The 24,848-nt window shown below is 32.0% G+C and overlaps 2 protein-coding genes across 2 annotated transcripts in view; one reads left to right on the forward strand and one right to left on the reverse strand.

Annotated features, from left to right (window-relative positions):
* The window catches only part of LOC109540319 (secernin-3), an 84,531-nt gene extending 67,780 nt beyond the window's left edge, over positions 1-16,751 (reverse strand). The window contains exons 1-7 of the mRNA XM_019908654.2: positions 16,361-16,751; positions 16,102-16,254; positions 12,522-12,715; positions 12,209-12,408; positions 11,734-11,840; positions 11,390-11,587; positions 11,050-11,187 (exon numbers count right to left, since the gene is read on the reverse strand). Coding sequence (XP_019764213.1) covers positions 11,050-11,187; positions 11,390-11,587; positions 11,734-11,840; positions 12,209-12,408; positions 12,522-12,715; positions 16,102-16,254 — 990 coding nt within the window. The 5' untranslated portion in view covers positions 16,361-16,751. The remainder of the gene's footprint in view (positions 1-11,049; positions 11,188-11,389; positions 11,588-11,733; positions 11,841-12,208; positions 12,409-12,521; positions 12,716-16,101; positions 16,255-16,360) is intronic.
* Positions 16,752-17,924: 1,173 nt separating this feature from the next.
* LOC109540322 (probable citrate synthase 2, mitochondrial) overlaps positions 17,925-24,848 on the forward strand; it is a 17,877-nt gene continuing 10,953 nt past the window's right edge. Inside the window, exon 1 of the mRNA XM_019908661.2 lies at positions 17,925-18,114. Coding sequence (XP_019764220.2) covers positions 18,070-18,114 — 45 coding nt within the window. The 5' untranslated portion in view covers positions 17,925-18,069. The remainder of the gene's footprint in view (positions 18,115-24,848) is intronic.

Consider the following 24,848-nt stretch of genomic DNA (forward strand, 5'->3'; position numbering starts at 1 on the left):
GACACACCCCCAAGATCGTTTATTTCAAAAAGATTTTGAAAGTGACCAACTTTACTCAGTTTTTTAAAATCTGAATTGAAAATAAAAACATGAAACACGAAAATATCAAAATTTGACAAAAAGTCTCTTTTCTTAAATGAAAAACCCGATATATTTTTAGACAGGTCGACGAGGATTTTTTTTCCTGATTTCAGAAATATATGTTTTCTAGATTTGTATTAGCCGTTTTTTCAGTATTATGTTACAAGATTTTTAAATAGCAACAAATTAAAGTAGCGTGAAATGAAACTCAAAACTATAGAAAGAAAACATAAAGGAATTCATTGCTATTAGCTCATAGTACATACACAATTAGTAGTCTCATACACAATATTCTTTAAATAACCCCAGAGAAAAGAATCAAGAGGCGTTAGGTCGGGGGTATTTGGAGGCCATTGGATAGGACCCGCTCGTCCAATCCAGATATCAACATTTTTTTTAACTGCTACCGGGCGAACGTTATGGGGTTATTATAATCTACTTTGATTTGCTGCTTTTTATAATTTTTAAAGCGTAATATAGGAAAATCGGCTAATACAAATCTAGACAATATACAGGGTGTCCCGTAAGCACATGATCAAAAGGATACTGAGATATTCTTTGCATCAAAAGAAGACGATCTGACCTAACTTTTATTAACAAAAAATGTCTGGCGCATCTGCTATTGATGGTCAAAGACCTTCAAAAAAATTTTCTTTTTTTAGGTATCGGGAGAATGGTACGATGTATCTTGGTGAAACTTGCTGTGAATTTGTTGTTACGCTGGAGAGCTCATAGCTGGAAGAGGAGCTAGAAGACTCATATTTTGATGAAACAATCGAGTTCAGCTGTTTTGGGCAAGTGGTGAATTCTTGAGTGTCGTGGTACAGAAACTACCAGAACTTTTTATTTGGTGGATGAAATCAACTCATTTTTTTTTGGTCCATGCACTAATCATTTATTCACAATTTTGTGTGCTTTGTAAAATCTTGCAACATTCATAGTTTTTGCGAAAAAAATATTTCTGTTTTCTTGTCACTTAACAATGTTAGACATTAACTGCAAATATCGTGATACGAGGCATAAATTGATTGTCAATCAATCTCACAAAATCGTTTCGAATGACCTTTCCTAATGAAGAAGTGGCCAACATGGTCAAAGTATTAAGGTTTTGCGAAGACAACTTGCGTGAAAGCGTACGCGTGTACGCGCCGCATATTTGCACTTAATGTCTAACATCGTTAAGTGACAAGAAGACAGACATATTTTTTTGCGCAAAACTATAAATCCTACAAGATTTTACAAAGAGCACAAAATTTTGTGAATAAATGATTAGTGCATCAAACAAAAAATAAATAAATTGATTCCATCCACCAAATAAAAAGTTCTGGTAGTCTTTGTACCACCATACTCAGAAATTCACCCCTTGTCCAAAACGACTGAAGTCGATTTTTTCTTTAAAATTAGTCTTACATAAGAACAAATTCACAGCGACTTTCACCAAAATACATCATACCATTCTCCCAATATTTCAAAAAAGATAAACTTTTTGAAGAACTTTCACCATCAATAGCAGAGGAGCCAGATATTTTTTGTTAATAAAAGTTAGGTCAGATCGTCTTGTTTTAATTCAAATAATATCGCAGTACCCTTTTGATCATGTGCTTACGGGACACCTTGTATATATCTCTGAAATCAATAAAAAAATCCAATCGACCTGTGTAAAAATATATAGGGTGTTTCATTTAAAAAACAGACTTTATGTAAAATTTTGACTTTTCCGTGTTTTATATTTTTATTTTAAATTCAGATTTTAAAAAAATTGGGTAAAATTAAACAACTTTTGTGTTGGCGACTTTCACAATTTTTTTGAAATAAACGATCTAGGGGGTGTGTCTACTTATTAGGACACACACTGTACATATTAAGATAAGGTCACTTTCATACAGAATAAACATTTTTTAAGGCTCTCACTTTTAAATATGTATGTATATTCTGTACGTTATAACTTTGGTCGCACGTCGGTCCAGCATTGTTGCCATAATCGCCATAAATTATGTAAACCTAAATAAATAAATAATAATAATAAACCTAAATACTAGAATCATTCTTAAATTATCTCAATGCTGTCTCGCTTTTGCTGATTATTCTTGATGGAATAATGGTTTATTTGAAAAGCACAAATATATCGTCAACGCAAATGTCATGGACTAGTACATGACAAATTCAACAAGCAAACGGCACGTGTTATAAAAAAAAATCCGATAAATCTACGATCGGCAGCATTGTAATTTTCCCCAACTTAATAATTTAAAAAATGAACATAAATAATCAGCAGCGCTTTAAATTAGGTATTTTATGATTGCTTGAAGTCCAAAACACAACAAAAAAGATTCGACTTATCACACAAACTTCATGCATGATTGTTTTTATGTTGGTAGTCAAATTTCCTCACTGATGATGTGCGACCAAAGTTATAGCGTACAGACTAGGTATACGTGACTATTCCGAATGTGCAAGTACTAATCTGCTCAATTCTCGAACAGAACGAGTACTATAAAACTACCAAAATTATACTCAAATAGATACATTTATCTATCCAAGACAGCCTAGAGCACGTTTTAGAGAAAATCAATAGAATAGTTTTGGACACTATTTTGGGTAATATACCACACTATTTTGGGCAAAGGAAATCTGCAGTTGCTTTGTAATACCCTGTTAATATGTTAACGTGGAGACGCAACATTAAACGATCAATTAGGCAAGGGGATATTCTTTTTTAAATAACAAAGTTTGTTCAACTCGGGAGAGCAATGAATGGATTTTATATACATTTTCGCTAATCTTCTAACACTCCCAAGTGTCAATATACCCAAAAATATATGTTTACAAAAATTCGGTTCATTATTTGGGGGAACTTTTCCCAATATTTTTACAGCCCATAGTGTTTGCTTTGTTAATACGGCAGGGGGACTTGACTGATTATAATGTGGATAAAACTCGCTTAAAAACGTTATGCGCGGTTCTTGAACATGTGGTAAAACTTTTTATGGAATAGTTTAGCAATTTGGGAAAACAAAATGTTTCACTTTCTATATCGATATTTTCGCTTTCCGTCGATAATTTTTGCTTGATATCATGTCCCGAATATACTAAAAAAGCATAGTTTTTTTAAGAAATTTATATGCAGGGGGATTCTGGACACAACAATGGACACAGAGCAGGGGCGTGTAGAAGACCTCAAAACAAGTCGAATTGCTATTTAAGCCTTTTTCACAGACTCATGGCTAACGAGATACAGGGTGTTAAAGTTAAAAAAATATGTATTGTTTTTTTTCTTTAACTCCTACAGTTTATCAGATATTTTGCTTAAATTTTTAACGTAGGCTACTGTTTAGACTTTCTACTCCCAGGTAAGCTAACTGATCACGAAAATCTACAGGGTGTTTTTTCTATTGTCATACTCCCCTTTTACCCCTATATTTTTTGTGGTGCGCCACTGACTACGACCGAACATATTTTTGAATTTGGTGTCCAATTTAAGAGTTTTTTTTATATCTTTCAGTTTTTTGCATCTGCCTTCGTTTTCGCGTTCCGTTCCGACGTAAGTCCATGTAGGTAGAGTTTCTGGGTGATTTTCTATAAATGTTCTTATAATTTTTTTGTGTCCTTCTGTTCACATTTTTTTGTGAAAGCTAGAAGTGCAAGTTGAGCTTAGAATAGGGCTGGCTGACTAGTTAACTTTAAACTTTAATAAATTAAAGGTGTTTTTCACAATGGTTGACCGGTATTAAGAAATATTATATGGCATTCACGGTTTCGAACAAATGCTGGGAATGTTAATCAACAGCAACACATTCGACAGCATAGTTAGACAATAGACAACGGATTGTTAAAGAGGCCATATAAGAAATTTCAAGTCCAAATTATGAACAAAATAAAAATACGTAACGTATACACAACATCAAAATCAAAGACACTGCAAGCAACCTGTGAATAAATTTAGGCTGTAATGTTTGAATTATTAATATGCATTACAAACTAATTAAATATTAAATGTCGTATGTTTGCATGTTAGTAATATTGTAATGTTAGCAATTGTTTTCATTGTTTTGTCATATGTTTATATTCATATTATATGTTTTTATTTTGTCAGTCGTTGCTAGTTTGTCCGGTTGTGCGTCTTTAGTAAAAAAATTGTTTTTAACAAAATTGTGACTTCATTTAAAAATTACATTTTATTAGCATTTTTATTGCGAAATATTCCCATCATTCTATAATTTACTGTTTCAACATCAACTTTGTATAAATTACCGTTTGCGATATACCCAAGTTTTCGGTATTCTACATTCAAAATTACTAATTTTAGGCGGAAATATTTGAACAGAAAAATGTATCTAATACCTGAAGATTCAAAAATGTATTGCGACGCAATGCGTGTAAATATTGGCAGTTCAAAACTGGAAATTGTTTTTGGAACAATATAAGTCAATAAAATATATTATAAATAAACTAATTTGATTTTCGCGGCAGCTATTTCGGCCTAGATAAAAAAATATACTTGCCCTACTAAACTTTAGTGCGATTCCAATATTTACGATATTTTTTCCTAAGCGTTAGAAAACGTTTAATGGATTTCACTTTGGCTCTTTAGATCCATAAATTATAGACATTTAAATGTGCCATTGCTCTAAATTCCAAATTTCGAAATTGGTTTATTTTTTTTTGCTATAGTGAATACTGACTATGTTGTTCTAAACAGGCCATGTTTAGTGTACATTTTTTAAAATTCCATCTGGCAACAAAAGTTTCTGGTCTAGCACATAATTACGGAAAATTTACGGCCATTCCCAAGTGGAGAATTAGCAATCGCTATTCAAGCTTAATGTATGGAAAAATGTTCGCCATCCTGGCGGCTCTAATGACTGTGATTTATTATGGATATATTCCATTATAGGAATATTTCCAGTTTACGGGGGCATAAGAGTATCGTGAAAAGTCGACAATGTTTTTATCTGATCCATCAATCACTCGATCAAGTTTTATTAGTTTAGTAATAGTCGGACTTAATTATACTGGTAATTGTATACATATTTATGTATAAGTAGACATATAATTTACAAGTGTCGTGAAGTAAAAAATTCCATTCAAATGCAAATCAATAATCCTAACTGGGATGGAAAAGGATTTTTTTATTTTTAGATTAAAAAACCAAGTATTCTAATCAAATTGCTCATTTTTGTCCAAACCTCATTTTTGTTCAACTAGGAACATACCAACGTTTGCAAAATTTTACAATTTTTATTTGCCGCCCTGTAGAAAATTTATCTGAGGTGCTTAATTTTTACCAAAATATTGACGAACAAAAAACAAATTTATATGATATATTCCTGCGGTCTAGTACTGCTTGTACTATGCATGTAAAATGTTGCTCCGTAAATATTTTTAATGTCAGAGAAATTGGTTCTCTGAATAACATCACATTCATTCATCATGTTGGAATTTTCACGATAAGAATTGCAAGCAACCGTTATGAAAGGGGCTGGTACAAACATTAACCTTTTAGATTTTTTAAAACATAGTGGCACAATGATGGAGAAAAGTATGAATACAACACATTATTTGCTAGCGTTTAAATGAAATATTTCATCATCAACATAATAACATCTCTGTTTGAAAGAACCCGTTGCACAATTATGAAAATAAAATTGACTTTTACAATACGGTAAAACTGTATTGAAATAAATTGATCAGAAATCAAATTTTCGACAAAAAAGTTCGTGTACCTGCATAACTTTTTACTCTCGGCTACTGGAAAATCAAATGAAAAAATTTGATAACTAGAGATCAAAGTTTATTTATACTCTGTACAATTATGAGATGGCGGAGGATGGGTTCAAAAAATCTGCAAATTGCGGTTCGATTGAAGAAAGTAATCATTAAATTATGTGAAAACAAGTTCTATAGACAGGCAAATCTGTTAAAGAAATAAAAAAAAATGTTCAAGTGCCCAATTGTGCAAGCCAATTTATTCTAATACTGTTCTGTTGTAATTTTCTTGGTGTTAGAAAAATTATTTTAAATCTAAGATAAACAGATACAGATTTCCGGTTACATTAATATCTGGCACCTTCTGCTAACTAGCAACAAAGATCTGCTAATTTCATTCGAGAAAATTGAAGAGAAAACGTCGAAACTAAGAGACGATTACATGTAATTATACATGACTGAATGCACATATTTACCATAACATATAAAGTAAATAATGTCGAAATGCGAACAAAATTAAAGTGCCCACAGTTTTGGTTAATAGAATCAATGTATGTGCGAAATTCGCAAATTGAAACATTTTCATTTTTAATAAATCAAACAAACATAAAATGCTGCCATCCATCATTAGCCATTTAGCCAAATTATAATTTGTGTTACTTCAAACATGATAGAACTCAACAAGTTAGAGTGAAAATATTCCAACTACTTGTCAGGTTCACATTAGATTTTCTTGCAAATCGCGCAAAACACAACTAGTTCTATAGTTTATCGAACAACTCTTACTTGTTGGTTAAGCAAAAGCGTTAATAAACATATATTTATTAACGCTTATATATATTTATTTATACAATCTGATGCTGAATAAGCATTCTTGTCAGTTCATCACTTAACTCGTCCAGAGACAGTACTTGTCTCTGGGCGAGTTAAGTAGTACTTGTCTCTGACTCGCCATTATTTATGACAGAAGTGTCTTTTTTTCAGTAAACACCAAGGGTAAACGATTTCGACAAATGTAAATCTCTTAAGCAAAACGAAGGCCTTGAAAATTCTTGTTTACATAATAATGATGTAACTATTAGAAATTGCAAAACTCAAAATTGCGTTGTGCCCAATTACTCAAAATTATATAAAATTCTAAAAGTCTAAACCAGAACAGCAAAGCTAACAACTTGATTATGCCTCAATTAACTACAGAAACCTGATTTTCTAGATAGCCAACTTTTAATTCAGAAATACAGAATTGTATTATTCTTTCTCGGCATTTTACTTATATAAAGGTGTAACAAATAGAAACCTCGACAGCGCAAGGTTGTTGAAAACGACCTGTTTGGAACAAGCCAAACACAAACAAACTTTTTGCGAACGACTCGACATTTCAACGTATCGTAGAAGTCCTTTGAAAAAACGTTTTATTCTGTTAATGAGAAAATGGTCTTGAATTATTTTTGGAGTGTGGAAAAGCTGCCTTGATATAACAATTAACGTTTAAATTGATAATATTTTTTTGGAAAAAACTTTGTTTCAGTTTCTAAGAACATTAATACGCGAGCAATTCTCTAATTAAATTTAAATTTAATTCAAATTCAGTTCATAAACAAACACATGTTCTAAAATGCTTATGTTTCGATCAAGTGTAATTTTTTTTGTATTCTCTGTTGGTTTCACTACTTAAGATGAGCCTCAATCGACGCATAACTTTTGTTTTGCGACGGTTTTGTTTTGGTAAGTGATTTGCGAATACTTGAGTGGAATGCAAATGGACTTCTGTAATACCAGCAAGAGTTGCAAGTTACATTAGAAACCCAGCATATTGATGTATGTAGATATTAAATCTATCATGCACTGCACCCGCAAAACACTGTAAGAGGCGGAGCAGTCGTAATAATAAAACAAAATATAATTCACTATGAAAGATAGAGGTGTGAAACGGAGAATACAGGCTGCGAGTGTGAGCATCAAAACAAGAAAATATGAAATTACAGTAGTAGCAATGTATTCACCTCCATGGCATAATAGGGTAAATTAGCCAGTAGTCGGACAGTTATCATAAGTCCGAATTTAATTATTTCATTACATTTCTGGTATTGAGGTAACCAATCTAAAACCTTTTCCAGGGAATTGTTTTATGATTTTGCTTCAATTTAAATACGGACTTTCAAATCGGACACTTTTCGATTGGTTATGTCTGCACAGTCCTGTATTCCGAATTTCATAATGACTAATAAAATTTTAATACAAATTTACACTTGATGCACAAATATAATAAATATTTATTGAGTAATTTTAAAACAATATTTTTTTAGTAAATCGGTTTTAAAACAGGAACTAAACTGTCACTATTATCTGTAAGTATTAACATTATTTTATTGTCCATAACAGAAAATGGGCTGTAATCTAGTAATTTAGGTTACATTTATGATGCTTGTTAATCTAACATTAGGTTATACTTTTTTTCTGTTAATAGTTTGATTTGAATATCCGATAAATTCTTAAATCCCCAAGATTGTAATAAATAAATAGTTTAGAATATTTTTTAATTACATTTTTTGTTAAATAATCAATCAGTTTTTCTGAAGCACTGAAGTTCATTTTGTTCTATTAAATTGTTATTTTATATAAAATTGTGTATAGTTTTTTTAAAGTGAAATATTTTTACGCATTTCTATAACACGGAGGATTAAGCAGTCATAAAACATTCAAGATAATCAATATCTTTAAAGATATTTTCCAAATTGTTTAAATTTATAGTGAATAAAATGTCAATTTTATCTTTTGTAATATTTTAAATGCGCATTAATTTTTACGTCAAACCGCACCTAAAGCGCTTGACACAAGTGAACATTTTTCCCTTACATTAAAAACTATAGATTGTTTTCAATAATTATTTTCTAATACTTTATTACTAAAGAAAAAAAGATTCATTTGCGATTAAATTTGACGAGCCTTAGGTAACGACAAAAGGAGCAAAGAAAGGAAGCGAAAGGAATGAGCACAGAGTTCAACTGCGATTAAAACAATCAAAATGCACTACACATTGATATATTTCGCATTGTGCAAATTGTATATGAATACCTTATTACAGGAATGTGTGTGATTAGTAAATGTGGTATTACAAGCAGCTGTTCTTGTAGCAATTGACATAATAAGTTATATAATCATAAGACAAGCGACTGTCCGTAATCATACAGAACGTACTTAAAATGTATCATCTGCACTTCTCACAAAAATGACTGCTTGCAAGCAAAGTAAATCAATTGTTTCCATACCATTCATTATCACTTAAGCTAATGATTTAATATAAGCAAACAAATTATTTGAGTAACCTTCAATTATTCAAAGGCAACTTAACAAATTAGGAATTATTCGATCGGTTCGATTCATTCGGATCGAATTACTCATGTTGACCTATGCAGGATTTTAAGGAAGCCCTGTATGTTTATAATGAACGTGACATTATACAGACAGTTTTGGAATTTTTCGCTTAATTAAAAGCTATTAATCGTAACCAAATATGGCATATTAGTGGAATATATGAAATACCAATTCCATTAGCTTTCTAATCGTGGTAACTCCAATATTACTTAAAGTTGCAAATAATCAAACTCACTTGTCTCAGTAATGTTTTAGATACCACATATATCCGTAAAGATACCATACAAAAATTGAAACATTAATTTGAGCCAATTTAAATACTGAAAAATTTTTAGTGGAATATTTCCAGTGCTTTTCCTACATATATTTCCACTAAGTTAATCTCCACTACACATAATAGTCGTACAAAAAAACACGCATCTAGCTTATGATTTAAATTAAGCCCAATAAAACATTTTATGCTGTAGGGAAATAACGCTGCTATAGACTGACGTAACTATAGAGGAAAGACCTTTTAAAAACAAATTGTCAACAACTTTCTAGTAAAATAATAATTTTAGGTGAAATAAATAAAAAGATCAATAATCGAGCTGAAAAATATTGACAAGATTTTACATACGTTATTATTAGAAATGACGTTAAAAAGTTAAATCATTGTAGTAGCAATTAGACAAGAATATTGAAAATAATAGGGTTTTCAAATGATGGCACAAATTTTTAAACACCAGTGATAAAACATTTTCTACTTGACTCATATGTTTTCAAAGCCTTGCTTTAGTTACGTCAGCACCTGAAGTAAAAAAATCCGTTTTCAATAATAGCACATCCACACCTCAAAGCCTATTATCTCAAGCAGTATTGTTGTAATAGAAATTCCACATCGACGTACATTCACTGACGATAAAATTTGATTTCGGTTTCTACGCAATCTTTAAAGAGTTCGTCGAACTCAGAAAGATCTTCACCTACGGTGGTGATCACTTTATCTACCTCGTATTCACAGTCAGATTCCATGTTGTGAAGAACACTTTCCACTTCCTTGTCCTTAGCTTTAGTGTAAAGCAAGTAAAGAGTATGGGGGTTCTATTCAACACGGACATATAAAAATAGGGTAAATTAAAAAACTTTCTTACGAGTTAAAATTGAATCGTTTTATAGTTATTGATTATCGAGCATTGATCTAGAAAATACAAAGGTATATCAAATATAGACGGGCATGATTTATTTTTTTATTTCAGACGGATCGAAGACCTGGGCTCAAGATTAAAGAGACCATGAGCGAAAAGGCAATGTATGTCTTCCTGAAGCAACGCATAATTATTAAGTTTCTTGCCAAGGATGGTGTGAATTCATCAGACATATTGTGGAAATTCGAGTATAACAATTGTTAAGAACCTGAGTCTTTGGCACGAAGAATTTTCCAGAAAGCGTGAAAAAGTCCGGAATCTCATAGAGGACGATAGACGCATTAACTTCTTGAATATCGCCAATAAACCCAAAATGAGCTACGAGGGGCCCAACAAATCGTCACAAAAGACAGGATTGCACAAAGTGTTTCGTTCCGTGTTCCCGCCAGATATGTTCCGGATTTGTTGTCAGACGAGAACAAGCAACTTCGATTTGAGGTTTGCCAGCTCCTCTTAGATATCGCAAAAAGGCTCTAACTCGGGTGTCTGTAGGGAAGGTGATCGATGTGATGATGAACTATTTTTTTTACCGACAAGGTGCTTTTGCGTCAATTTTCTCCTCGACATCGACGCACAATTAATGTTTTTCTAGGGTGGGAGATTATGTCGAACATGTTTTTGTAAAATAAAGTAAGAATTTATAAAATAAAGTCCCGCTTATATTTGTTACACCCCCGTACATAAAATCAAAAATACTTACATTTTTGTCCGGGCAAATGGTATGCTTGGAAATTACAGCATTCTTTGTGAAAATAAATGGTTTAAAAACAGATCTTGAGGGGTCAGGAGTAGCAGTAAACCAGTGAATACTTGGAACGGCTGCTGACAATGTTGATACCTGCAAAAATAAGACACATTTTTTATCATTTATCAATAGTTCGTTAATTGAATATTAATAAACTTTGACCCATTTAGATTAAGTTGAGTATACTATTCAACAACTAAATTTAAAATAACAAAACGTTACGTTAATTTCGGTTAAATATGTAGAATGTATGTGTTTATATTTCAGGAAAAATTCCTATTATTTATTTGTGTACCTGACTTCCAGCGGTGGGAAAGGCGTCTTCGCATCCACGACAAATTCCTGACTCTTTATTCCTAAGCACTTTAAACATATCAGATTCACTGAAGGTTTTACATGCACTGTATCGGTCTAATAAACGACGACCAGCATCAAACCGAGCATCTCCAGGCTTTTTTTCACCAGAAAATACTTGAGAAAAGTTAAACTCCTCCTGCAAACATTCAAACAGAATAATATTTTGTTAAGCTGATATGCTATATTGGATATGATTTTTACATCATGCATTTATTCTCCTAAAATGTAATTTTGTTTACTCGATTGTCATATTGTATCAAATATCTTGTTAAATCTCATTACCTTGCCATCCCACAGCCCTTTAGATATTACATATTCTTCTAAGCCATCTGATTTCCGATCAATCTTCGTGGTAATTGTAAGGATATTAGAAATATTTCTATAACCAGCTGAAAAAAAATTAAAAATTCATTTTAGTTTCCATTAGTTATTTTTAGTCAGTTTGAGAAGACTTGACATTTCTTCTTTATAAGAAAAATATACTGGATGACTTTTAGGACATAAAATCAACCGACCTCAGAGATCGGGTCAGATTCTGTTAAATACATAGATTTAAATTTCTATACAGTGCATTTTCAAATAAGAAGTTCTTGAATGTAAAACAGTCAAATACAACACTTGGTGAATTAAAATAAAATAAAAATTTAAAAAACTAGCGTGATTGATTAATGATTGATCAATGATTAAGTGAACTTTGCCATTTCAGGCAGCTAAAGCAATTAGCATAATTTCTCTTCATCTGGTGGCTTAAACTTACAAGTAACTTTTTCTGCTGCCCAGTGTTTTCCACATGTTTCCAATACCCAAGCACAAGAAGGGTCAGCAATTAAGTAAGAGTTATGGTAAACAAATCCCTGATCAGTGTTAGAACAAGGTCCCCCTTGCCCATATTTTTCTAACAGTTTAGTAATTACTTCTAAGGCATTGTCAGCGTTGGAGCTTCTCTCCAAGCCGAGCCTGAAATGTTAGTTAAATTGTGAGTATTATTAATGAACTAAATGGATTATCTTCACACTTTTAGCAGCATTCATTAATGTTAGATCTAGTTTTCCAAAGCTTTGAGTTCTAACCTTACTAGATCCATGCCTAGCAATCTTTTCACAATTGGATCACTATCGCCTTCATTATCATTGGTCCAAATGGCTTCATTACCAATAGCAACGCCACATTCATTAGCGCCCATTTCGGCTCCCCACATCCAGTTGGGCTTACTTAAAATTACTGCTTTCGTCTTCTCGACAGAATCCACTTTTATATAAGTACACTATAAAGAATTAGAGAATGTAGTACTTAATATATGCTATAGACTATGATGAGACATTGAATAATGTTGCTGCTAATTATCTAATTATTGCTTATTTAAACTATTTCTGAGCAAAAGCGGTAAATCAAGAACTATAAACGTTTTACAAAATCATAAACCATGCATGTTTTACTATTTTCTGGCGGATTTATCAAACAATCGGAAATTCGTATAATGTTTAGTACCAGTTTAGTACTAAAATTATAATTTCAATTTTTTTAAAGATTGTTAAAATCTGGTTTATAATGATTATACTGATTTCTGACGTTATTAAGATAAACAAAATATATAGTTTTTATATACTGTCAAGACGTAGTTAAATGGTTCAAGAGCGAGGATAGAAATTTTATTTTTAACTACCGTTGTTCTTTAGTTTATGTAAATTACAAATGAACTATATATATATGAATACTATCACATTATTACTGAAATTTAAAGAATGCCTTGACTATTTGCACTATTGGCGCAATAGTCCGCGGAAAGTTTTAAGGATCAAACAAGGGATGTCCTGGCCCTAAGGCTTTCCGGCCAGGGAGACGTCGATGACACGATTGTATCTCCGACGGGGTAGTATTCCTATTTCGATTCGAATTTTTTCATCCGCAATATATTGCAGGTAAGTTGAAAAAAAATTATGGCGCCGGAGAATAAAATTCATGAAGACTATTTTCTCTTCTGTTCATAAAGGCTAGATTGCTATATACTGATTTGTATTACAATAGATAATTTCTTGTGCAATAGACAAAATGGTGGCTGATATTAAATGTAAAAATTAATAGACATTCAAAAAATGTTTTTATAGAAATATTGAAGAATTTCCTAAGCAATTATCCATTACTTATAGACTAGTGATGTAGTGCCAATAATACATGGCGATTTACCATCCTCTTGCCTTTACCCACAATTCTACCCTATTATACACGGCGTTTGGTAAGTAGATGCATTCCTTGCAGATGATAATGCAAGTAATTTTGGATATATTACCTTATATAAACCATATTCCTAAAACTCTTAGTTTCCGGTTTACAGGGTCTGAAACTTTTAATTAAAAAAAATATATTTATTATAATTGCGGAAACCGCCTGGAATCAAATCGGGTTTCGATTAAATAGTGTTTAGTATAAAAAAAGCAAAAATAGTGCACTTACAAAATCAAATGTATTACTTACAAAAATTACAAAATTTTATTACTAGCCGCAGTTGACATCAGTGTTAGAGCTTCTTTATTTGTTTTTGCATATTAGATTACTTTACCTGTGAATTAAAATTTAACTAATTTTTAGTATTGAATGAGTACCAAGCTTGCCACGATAAGAAAAAAATGTGTTATTTATTTATTCTAAACAGTAACTACTTAAGATCTTGCTCAAAACAAAGTCCTCTTTTTTCTGTCCGGGTTACCCTGGCCGAAAATGTCTGTTTACGTGTAATAGCGGCATCTGCAATTCTTCTTCTTCTTCTAGCCGTTCTTTGTCCAGAATTGGACATAGGCCTCCCTTAGTTCTTTCCATTTTGCTATATTCTGGGCAATTCTCATCCATGGAAGTCCTGCCACCTTTTTTATGTCGTCGAACCATCGTGTGATAGGTCTTCCTCTCGCTCTTCCGCAGGTCCATGGCCTCCATCACAACATGCATCTGTAATGCACTGTATTAATTCCTCCCTTGTATATATTTCTCCGGCATAAACCAACTCTTTCACCCTGCTCCATACGCGAAAGTCTAACGGAGTTAGATCTGGGCTTGCAGGCCATGATATGGGGCCTCCTCTCCTCATCCACCAATTCGGAAAACGCTGATCAGGGTACTCCCTTACAGTTTGTCGATAATGTGCTGGACATCCATCATGCTCGAAGATCAGGTTCTGACGAATATCTAGCGGCACATTTTCCAATAATGTTGGCAGGTGGTTAATAAGGAAGACGATAGAAAAATGATGGAATATTCTGGAGGGTCCCCGGACTTCTTATCGACAAACAATTAGCAGTAAGTATTATTATACATATGTATTATGCCCTTTTATTTCATAACATATCAGATTGAAATTTGTGTAACGACTCCAGCCCTGAGGAAGGCCACAATAAATTGCCGAAAGCTTGGTAAACATCAGCACTGAACCGTCTTTGGTAATTACGGTTCGACGTTAAACGGGGCCCTATTTTCCTAGGCCCAGTAATGAGCATTATGGTAGTTGGTAATCCCCTATCGATTAAAATTTGATTCATCAGGACACAAAATTCTACTGAGAGAAGTCGTGTCCTCCATATCGGCGTTTAACATAAATCGGCAGAAGCTCATTCTACTTAAAGGATCTTCTTCAAGCAAGTCTTGAACCGGCCTATAATGATAGGGATGTAGTTTCTCTTTGTTCAATGTCCGGACTTTCCACTGTGATACCATAAGACGTATAGTCGCGACGCGTACGCTTGTCGTCGGATCTTCCGATGACGAATAAACCCCTAAGAATGGCTTCTTCGTATTAGTACCGTAACTTGCTGGAGATTCTACGTGAATTTGTCTGCCTTGTACTTTTGTACCCGACTCAATGACCCTTCGATAGGTTTGCAAAGACACAGACAYTTGGAAGACGACGCCTGTTTGGAAAATCGACGCTGATATTCGCGGGGCTCTTTAACACTATTTCCGACGCAAAGTCCATAAAWGTAAAGAATATCAGCGTATTCACCATTTGAAAACTCAGAAATTTTAACAAATAAAGTTTTCAACTAATGTGAACGCAAAACGCAAAAAGGTGACAACTAAAGTTACTCACACTTGAAATKATAAAAATGATWAATTTTGTCAATCAGTGACTAGTGCAGAGYCAACTTTTTAATAAAAATGCGATTACGATRTGCAATCAATCGATATTAATTTGTTTACTCGCAAACGGGAAGTCGTAGAAAAAAAGTCAAGAGATCTTTTCTCTTCCACATTGAGCGGGAATTTGAATAAAAATGTTTATTGTTTGAAAAATCAGTGGCGTAATATTTTTCTATTTAAAATTATTTACACACGTGCCTGTACCCACGCCACTGGAAAAGCTAGATACAAAATTTTTATCACAAAACATGTATTGTTGTTAATTGCCGAAGCCTGTAGAATTTCATTATAATATTCCAAGCGGTTTTCGAAATTTTAATAAATAACATTTTTTAATTAAAACTTTAACACCCTGTGTATCGGAAACTAAGGGTTTTCGGAACATGGTCTATTAACGAAATATATCCAAAATTATTCGCATTATCATCCCCTGGGAGGAATGCATCTTGTATATACCTTAGCTGTGTCATGTACATATTTAGCATATTGAAAATCAAGATCTTGAAAAAGTTTCACAACACTTACCTCTGTTTCTGGACCAGCTGCTTCGGTAGCAGGAAAATATACAACTTCCTGAACTTCGCCTTGGGGCCTATCTGAATTTTTCCCAAAGACCACCCCCCGTTTAGTCAGTGGGGGTAGCACAACAAAAGTATCGCAGGACTGCATCATCTTCATCTAAAACCAGAAAATTCCTATGCTTACTAGCCTTTAAAATCACTATTAGCTGGCAGAAACGTTAGTGAAAGGAATCAAAGAGCGAAAGTGGGATTTTAGAACTTACGTCTTTTGTGGTTTATCAAGTTGTCAGCCACAGAAAAGCGCTTTTACTTGTAACAAATGTGGGCAAATGAAAATGAGTCCTATTTCAAGTGTAATCGAATCTTTTTAGCTTAATTAGACACTCAAAAATAAGGAACTTTGAAAGCAAAACCTTTAACTTCTTCTGCTAGAATCGATTTTGGCAGGAAACAGCTGGTTGGTAGTTCAAAATGACGTTGATGGTTTTGATCATAAGGACCTATAAGGTGATTCGGTTTAAATTCACCAAAAAAGTTTTTTATAGTTAAAAAATGCATTTAAAAAGTAAAAAAAAGTAAAACTCTCTAATATCTGGAAAACATCGAATCGAGCAAGGTTAGGAAGCCCCGTTTGTAACGAGTTTCGAAGTAGCCTTGAAACTCGTTGGATGAGATTTAGCATTGTTGCCGTGTTGTGTAACTGATTTCCGTTCAATATCACAGATACACGGTGGTCCAAAGTAAACAAAGAAACGAAATATTCTGAAAAAGTGGTCACTCGATTTGAATAAGTCCCGTTATTATGCTTATCAACGGATCGGTTGAAAAATAGATTAAAAAATAGAAATAGTATACAGTTAAAAAAGTATTTAAAAGAACCACTAGAACGTCCTGATAGACCTAGAAACGCACGAAATTAAATAAACTGGCAAATAAGCAAAATCTACATTATACTTTGCTAACTGTTACTTTTCTTTGAAGTACTTTAATTATTCAGAAGAAACAATGTTAGCAGATTTTAACCGAAAAAAACATCTTACAGCAGTTAATTAAATTGTGATGAGAGGGCAATCATGTTAACGGTAAAAGTACATCCTTAAATATTTGCAACCAATGCAGTGCAAGAACAAGCTGCACAATAAGTAAAAGTAATTTAGATTAAAAACAATATTTTACTATACATGCAGTTCCCTAAGCATATGATCAAAAGGGTACATCATATGACCTAACTTTTCTTAAGAAAAATTGGTTCTCACAAAAGTAAGAAGCGAGTTTTTAGCAAAATATGGTCCTGAGGTAAGAGCAAATCCACAGCAAGTTTCATTAAATTGCATCTGAGCGCTTTTTAGATATATATTACAAAACACTTAATTTAAGTTTTATTAATAAAATTCTCAGTTGGCAAGAGAAATGTTTTGTTATAAAAAAATTTACTAATTAGATTAGTGCATTAACTCGAAAAAAATTGGTTCATTCCAGCTACCAAATAAAACGTTCTGGTACTTTTCCGGCAAGACAATCAATAATTCCTCACTTACCCAAAAGGATGAACTCACARCGAGTKTCATTAAAATCTWTCRAACCATTTGTTCCTCCCGATATTACAAAAGATACTTTCAAAAGAAAAAAAAATCGAAATAATAGTGTTGCAAAACCCGATCTGAAAAAGGCAAAATTCAACCTATTTCACCCAAAGCAAATTTTCTCTAAGACTTATTCTTGAAACACCCGATACAGTCTTGGATARCAAAAGTCTGTAAACGTTGGWAGTAAAGTTCAACGYGACAACAGTGTTTCGGGGCCCATTCATGTACACGTCGTGCGTAATGGGGTTCCTGTACTGTACGAGGTGATTTGCTTTCAACTCGCAATCGAACGGAAAGGTTCTGAGTGTAGTCTCGCGAAACGGGGGCTCGTTTCTTGGCGGTAAATAGTGAGTGGCTGAAAATTTCCAAAACAAACCCAAACCGAAATGGCACTATTTCGCATAACTACAGCCAGACTGCAGGAGTCGCAGGTAGGAATTTGCAATTTTTTTCATTTCATTAAGTAAACGTGCAAAATTGCCCTGTTGCCCATTTTGCAACTACCCCCTATCGCTTCTAGATTATTTATGCTATTCTATGTGTCCTCGTTGGGTTTGAATTGGGACAAGTATCTGATATTGGAAATCTGTGCAACTCACACATTACGTAAGAAGGTTGCATATTGTTTTTGAAACTGTAGGGCAAAGTGGATCTTATGGGCAGAAAACTGACGCTTTTACTATTTTTCCATATAGCACCTACTTTTAATGTTATATTTAATGTAGACTTGGGTAGGGTTTCAATATTAATCAGCAACAACAATTATTTTTAAAATTAATTAGCTATTCTCGTCTCTGAGGTGATTGAAAAATTTATATATTTGCCATGTGGCAAACTACCTGCTTAAACCACCATTGAGACCCACTTGACCAGAACAAACCTCCAGCGTGTTCAGCCTATTGCCCATTATTCTGAAAAGAAAACCATCCTGCCAATTGCTCTTACATTTAATTTTTATAAGTACTTAAGTATTAATATTCATTCTGGAATTTAGACTACTAGAACTGTTACTAACCAAGATCTGTTTCTACTAATTGTACAAATCTTATATAATGGTTACTAGTCACGTGTTTTGTGCTAATTTAATTAGGTAGTATTCTTGCATATTCCTATAGTATTCCTATAGTATTCCTATTTAGTATATGTGTTTTACACTTTGGGACAATCAGTACTAGGTGTATTATGAATGATCCAATAAAAACAGCATGAAAATAATCGATTACAAAATATGCAAAAGCGTAATCGAGACAATATATCAAACTTAGTTTTTCGAATGAGCATTAGTTTAAAATACCATCTGCAAATGTTAAAAGACAACCTTAAAACTTTCATTAGACACCACGTGTTCCAAGACAAGGGTTTCGCTGATAATTAAATTAAAATTCATGCCTGTATTTATAATGTTCTTATATTACAGTCATTATTCTAATGGTTCAATGTGCTGTAATGCGCAAACTAAGACTTTGATTGTTGAGTTTACACTGCATTCATTAATAAACTAATGAAATAAATATGTGTTCTTGTATCGTATCCAAAATATTGCTAAAAATTTGCTTAATGGTTAGTATACAGAAACGCTAAACATTTAGATAATAGTGACCAGGGTACGTTTTTCATAAATTTTTATGCTGTTTAACACGCGTTAGGCTGTTTTTTACGGATTTTAATTTCTGTTTGTCTGGAAACCCCAGCATTACAAGCAATAATATTTTTTTAAATATAATCTTTAAGTCCTTGTTATTCGAAATACGGTTAGTAATGATTTTTTCACCCCAATAATCTGGCATTTTATTTGCTAGACTTGAATTTTAAATTTTAGAAATATTAAACAAAAAACACTTACGTATGTGAAAATGACAAAAATTTTGTGTGATCCTAATATTATGTAATACATATTAATTATGAATAGACAACTTATTTATTTACTCCTATGTACTTCTATCTTTAATTGATAAAATGATTAAATGGGGAAAATTGTGAGTAATTTAGCGGAACCGACTTTTTTAAATTAACCTAAAAACATTAATCTAATGTTGTTTGATTGAAATATAAAGAAGGATAATTATGCCTTATTTAAAAGTTAAAAGTAATATTTTTAATATGGGCTGTAAATTGTTAAAATCAAAATAGTTTTATTCGTAATATTTTCGAGACAAATTATTAAACAATAAACACTTACATAAGGGTTACTAATTTTATTTATTTGAATGGTACTTATAAATCCGTTTTCTTTCAAGGGTGTAAACTTTGGTTTTCAATTAATTTAATTAAATTTTCTCCCATTTCTCGAACAAAAGGTCTTGTAAATTACTTTTCAATATAATATATGTATTTACACACATGTATAATTATTACACATTATTTACACACATGTGTATGTAGCAACCTTATTGAAAAGTTGTTTACGGTCTATAAAATATCTTCTGAAAGAAAAACAATCACAATTTTTCCGCTTCTATAAGATTTTTGAAATAATTTTATTAGTTTAGTTTCAAACTTATTTTACAAAAATCTAATGAAAAATGTAATAAACTTTTTTATTCAGGTCAACTTTTTTTATGTACAGTGTTCGATATTGTCACGAAAAATCTTGCTTACTCTTGAACCAAATTTATATTTTTGGAAAACCTGGTGTACAACTGAAAAAAATGGTATAAAGAATAACTTTTTTAAACGAATAATAAATTAGATATTGTGGTAAATAAATTAATATTTATGCATTTAATAGAAAAAACCTATTGAAACGCAGCGAACAATATTTTGTAAATGGAGATCAATGAAAAATTCAATGAACTGATGAATGAACTGTTTCACCTATAGTTTTGCTCTCATTAAAACTTTCTCCAAAAAAATTATCAATCTTCAAATGTTGATTGCCGGTGTTTAAAGCTTCTTTGTATTTAACATTTTTGCACTGATCTGTTAAATTTAAGCAAAATACATGATTTGTATTCTAACTGACTGGAATTTAATATAAATATTTTTTTTCGATATTCATTGTTCGCTAATAGAAAAACTCCCGTTTTGCACCAGACAAATTATTTGCTGATAAGCTCTCGTATATCAGACAAAAAATACAAAGACCTAGTGGTTTTCATGCCTATTGATCAGTGGAGCTCACTCTTGTGCATTACAACGAATCTAGCCGAATGCCCTCGGACCTGACCAAATGAATCAGTTATATTACGAGAGGCTATGGAAAATTCAGAAAAATTTGGGAATTTTGTTTCGATTTGAATTGTTTGAATAATGGTGTTGTTAATAAAACTTCTAAAAATCAAAAGTTGTTATCAATTGAAATATCAAGTATAATCAACGTGTAGAGTATACTTACAGATCACCATACGAAATAATCGGTAAATAAAAAAAAATATAAAATAAAAACGGCATAGAGTTACGACATGGATTTGAAATTCTTAAAAACTGTAGCATTTTCCAATCGAACTGCTGTTTCAAACAACAAACTCACATGCGCGATATCCAAATAATTGATATCTCAAGGACCGCCATATAAGTTGTAAGCAAATTTCAAGCGCTATACCTGCGAGTAACTAAACACCCGAATTATGGATTTGCACTTCCTATTTGCCACCATAATAATAACACTTACTCAGAAAACTTGGAGAGTTTCGGTTTAGATGCACTTAACAGCGATGGAAGAATGGGCAATCGAATACGTTTTAAGGTCACACCAAAGCGGTGTTTAATTCAGTATCCTCATTTCATGTATTTTGTTTATTTTATTAAATCATCAGTGTTGTGTTTTGTATCAACATACACAATTTTTTATAAATAACTAAGTACACAAGTATAATTTTATAACAATTTACATAGCATAACTCCAACAGGTCCTACCATAGTCCATAGTATTTAAAACTTGGCTGGTCAGTTCTACAAAGATATTCGACATTAAAAATACGATACATTGTCTTAACACTCGCCACATTGAAAGAAAATGTGGTAATTATTACTATAAAACGTAACTGGTCTTGGCCTTGACTGATCTCTAATTTCTAGTTGACCTGGAATGAATGTTTAATCACCGTTGGATATTGATATTGCAATGGTTAATTTAATGATACTCGTACATGAACTTCAGATTTTGAGTAGGTCATTTTCGGTATTTATTTCGCAACATGATCTATCGCGATTTGTTGTTTTAATAATTCGCAATTTGCCAAACTTATCAATCACATGGTTCGATATGTATGTGTACTACCAATGCACTGTTCCAATGCAATTTTCTGAGAAAAGTCTTGCGCCAATTAGATTTTCTAAATGTGCATCTTTGGCAAATTAAATTATATTAATTAATTAAACTTTAAAAATGTGAGATTCAACGTCATTTCTGTATTTTTTTTAATGGAATGGAATACTTTGTATAGCWAGCCATTTTTTGGTTAGACGTTAAATACCTTTTGCYATCACGTAACACGTTTTAGAAGAATTCCATTTACAAATTTACATTAGATTTTTGTGCGTTAGTAGATTTTTACATTTGACAATGTTTTCTTGTTATAATTGGCAATTATAATTAATATACTAAAAATGTCGAATTCATTTTAAGTGAATTTGTTCYTTTRATCGTAAAATCACTGTGTGCATATTTTTATTTTTYTTAARACGATGCGTGAATACACGATAAAGTTTTTAACAAGATTASKTATCTTTATTATTACTATCTTATTATTACTTATCTTTATTATCTTATTTTACAAGGCAAAGTGATGTTACATAAAAATGAAACATGAATATGTAAATGTATACAGAAGTACCAAATYATGRAAGTAGTAAAACTTWTTTTTTSRATTTTGGCAAAAAATGACTACTTAAATCTAACATGAGAAATTCATTTCSTAAATTAAAATTGTTTTTGCTGTTTTAAAAAAGCCTTCAATTTACTCTTAAGTACTCTTAATTAAATTTTAAGTTTTTATAWACAATTGGATTGGATAATAAMTGTTTTTCAATAATGAAACTGCACTTCAAAAACAATRAATTACCAACAATTTTCTCAAATTATAGTTAAAATACTRAATTCAGTTAAACAAAATAATGTTTGTGATAAAAAAAATTATGAGCATTTCATATCAGTAGATAAAGGAGCCTTGCAAACAAATTACTGATATAGTTACCACCACATTTAAAAGCTAAGTTGCTAAACGTAAGGGATAGTAGGTATTTTCAGCTGGTAGTAACCTAGGGAATGTTTTATTTGGGCTTGAYTTTGTATTTATTATRATATTGGTCAGCATTGATGCTAAAARGACRTAGCATGAGAAAAAWTCAGTATACCTAATTATATGCTCCAAACCTGTAATACCTATTATAGCTGTAAATAAAWACATAAACGGAATATCAAAYGTAAATATGTATAAAACGTATCAACGTAAAATACAGTTTAGTCAATTTCAGAGCCAGTTATTTTAGCACAGTTACGCATATGTTTAGTTTTATGAAATAAAAACATTTTGTCACACCATAACCACCACAAAACAGTACCAGCAATGTTTTTAATTTAAATTTAACATCACAGTGATAAAGAATCTTATCAATCTGTCTSGAACACACGCTTCTCACACTTGACCTCCATGTGTGACTACGTTTATACTTTTTGMGTTTATGTAACATAGCATGACGTAGTGAGACGTTTGAGCCTGGWTAATTCTCGTTTGTATTTCAGTTCAAGATCATTGTATCTGTAAATGTATGTATTTTGAGGTAGAAATTATATGACAATATCTTTGCTTTAATATATTGATAGTTTTCGCATATAATTTCTGATGGTCTTGCTAAATCTTCAAATACTTCTATATAGTAATTATTTGATTTATTTGTAATATTCCCCACTGATATTATTTGAAGTTAGCAACAAATGATCATCATGTTACATCACAGAAGCGCTCGAAATTCCCTTAGTTTAAAGTCCAGTTCAGACTACAACACCTTATCTTTTATTAACGGTATTAAAGTATTATAAGATTAATATCGCGTCACGTGAACTTGTTTGCATGTTTCGTATTCTTGGTGAAATTTAACCGGTAGCATTACGTTACTTTATGTTTAAGTACATGTTTTTATACTTAAGTACGTGTCCCTTTCGTATTCAAGTCCTTTGAAGTTCAGGAGTGATTGTTGAGCTTGCTAGAACTGTTAAATTACCAACCTAAGTATTTTTTGCCGCTGCTTTTTTTTATTTAGCGCCGTTTTGAATATTTGTCCATCTTATTTCAGTGATTTCTTTTATTCGGTTACTTACTGGTATTTGCATATTCGCTATCGTTCTTCCAAAACTTGCGATTTGTTTTTCTTTACTTATCTTTAGAACAAGATCCTACACGATCTTTTTCGAATGTAAATTAAGAAAATATAATGGTCTTTATTGGTCATCTATGATTTATATTGTAATGATAAAGTTTGTTACGTTTTTATCGTCCGATCTGTTCTTATTGTAGAAAGTTTCGAACAATTGATTCTAATCGTGAGTAAATACTGTTCGAAGAACCGAGTTTTCGAGATGGCAAAAAATATTTACAGTTACTTATTTTTGATATTCGCCACGCAAACCTAACGTTATATCTTAAACGTCTATCTTAAAAATGCAACTGATACTTTTAGTATTAGGATGATATTAACGATAATTTTTGCCTTTGTCGTCTGAACGTTTTGGACTCATTTAACGTTTTTAGATCCTCCATTGATAATCAAAAAGCAGCAATTATTCCAAAAGCTCACTTACAATTACTGATTTTGACAACAGATCACAGAATCGAGAATTAATTGGTGTAGATCTATTGAGTAGGTATACCCGCTCCTTATGATTTATTTAGTATGTTAATTGACGCACACCTACCATAGTATTTTTAGAATATCGCAGGAGATTTCAAAATATTGTTGTATAACGTGAATTTTATCGCAAGCATTTCTTTTTTTTATCCAGGCCATTCTTGAAATTGGTTTTGCAACATTTTAAAGCAGTGTGCTGTTTAATAACTATATAAACAATCTAATAACAGTAAGTCGCAAACTAAACTTACCTTATAATTAATTCGTATAGGATGAATTTACATATGTTTTATGCTATACCTAAACTGACGAATAGGTAAAGGTCAAGTGGCCGCGGTTCACTGGCCTCCATATCCTCCAGATATTACACCTCTCGATT

Source organism: Dendroctonus ponderosae, unplaced genomic scaffold (assembly GCF_020466585.1).
Source record: "Dendroctonus ponderosae isolate FM_Combo_2020 unplaced genomic scaffold, Dpon_F_20191213v2 Dpon_F_20191213_3, whole genome shotgun sequence".
In the NCBI taxonomy this organism is placed as follows: Eukaryota; Metazoa; Arthropoda; class Insecta; order Coleoptera; family Curculionidae; genus Dendroctonus; species Dendroctonus ponderosae.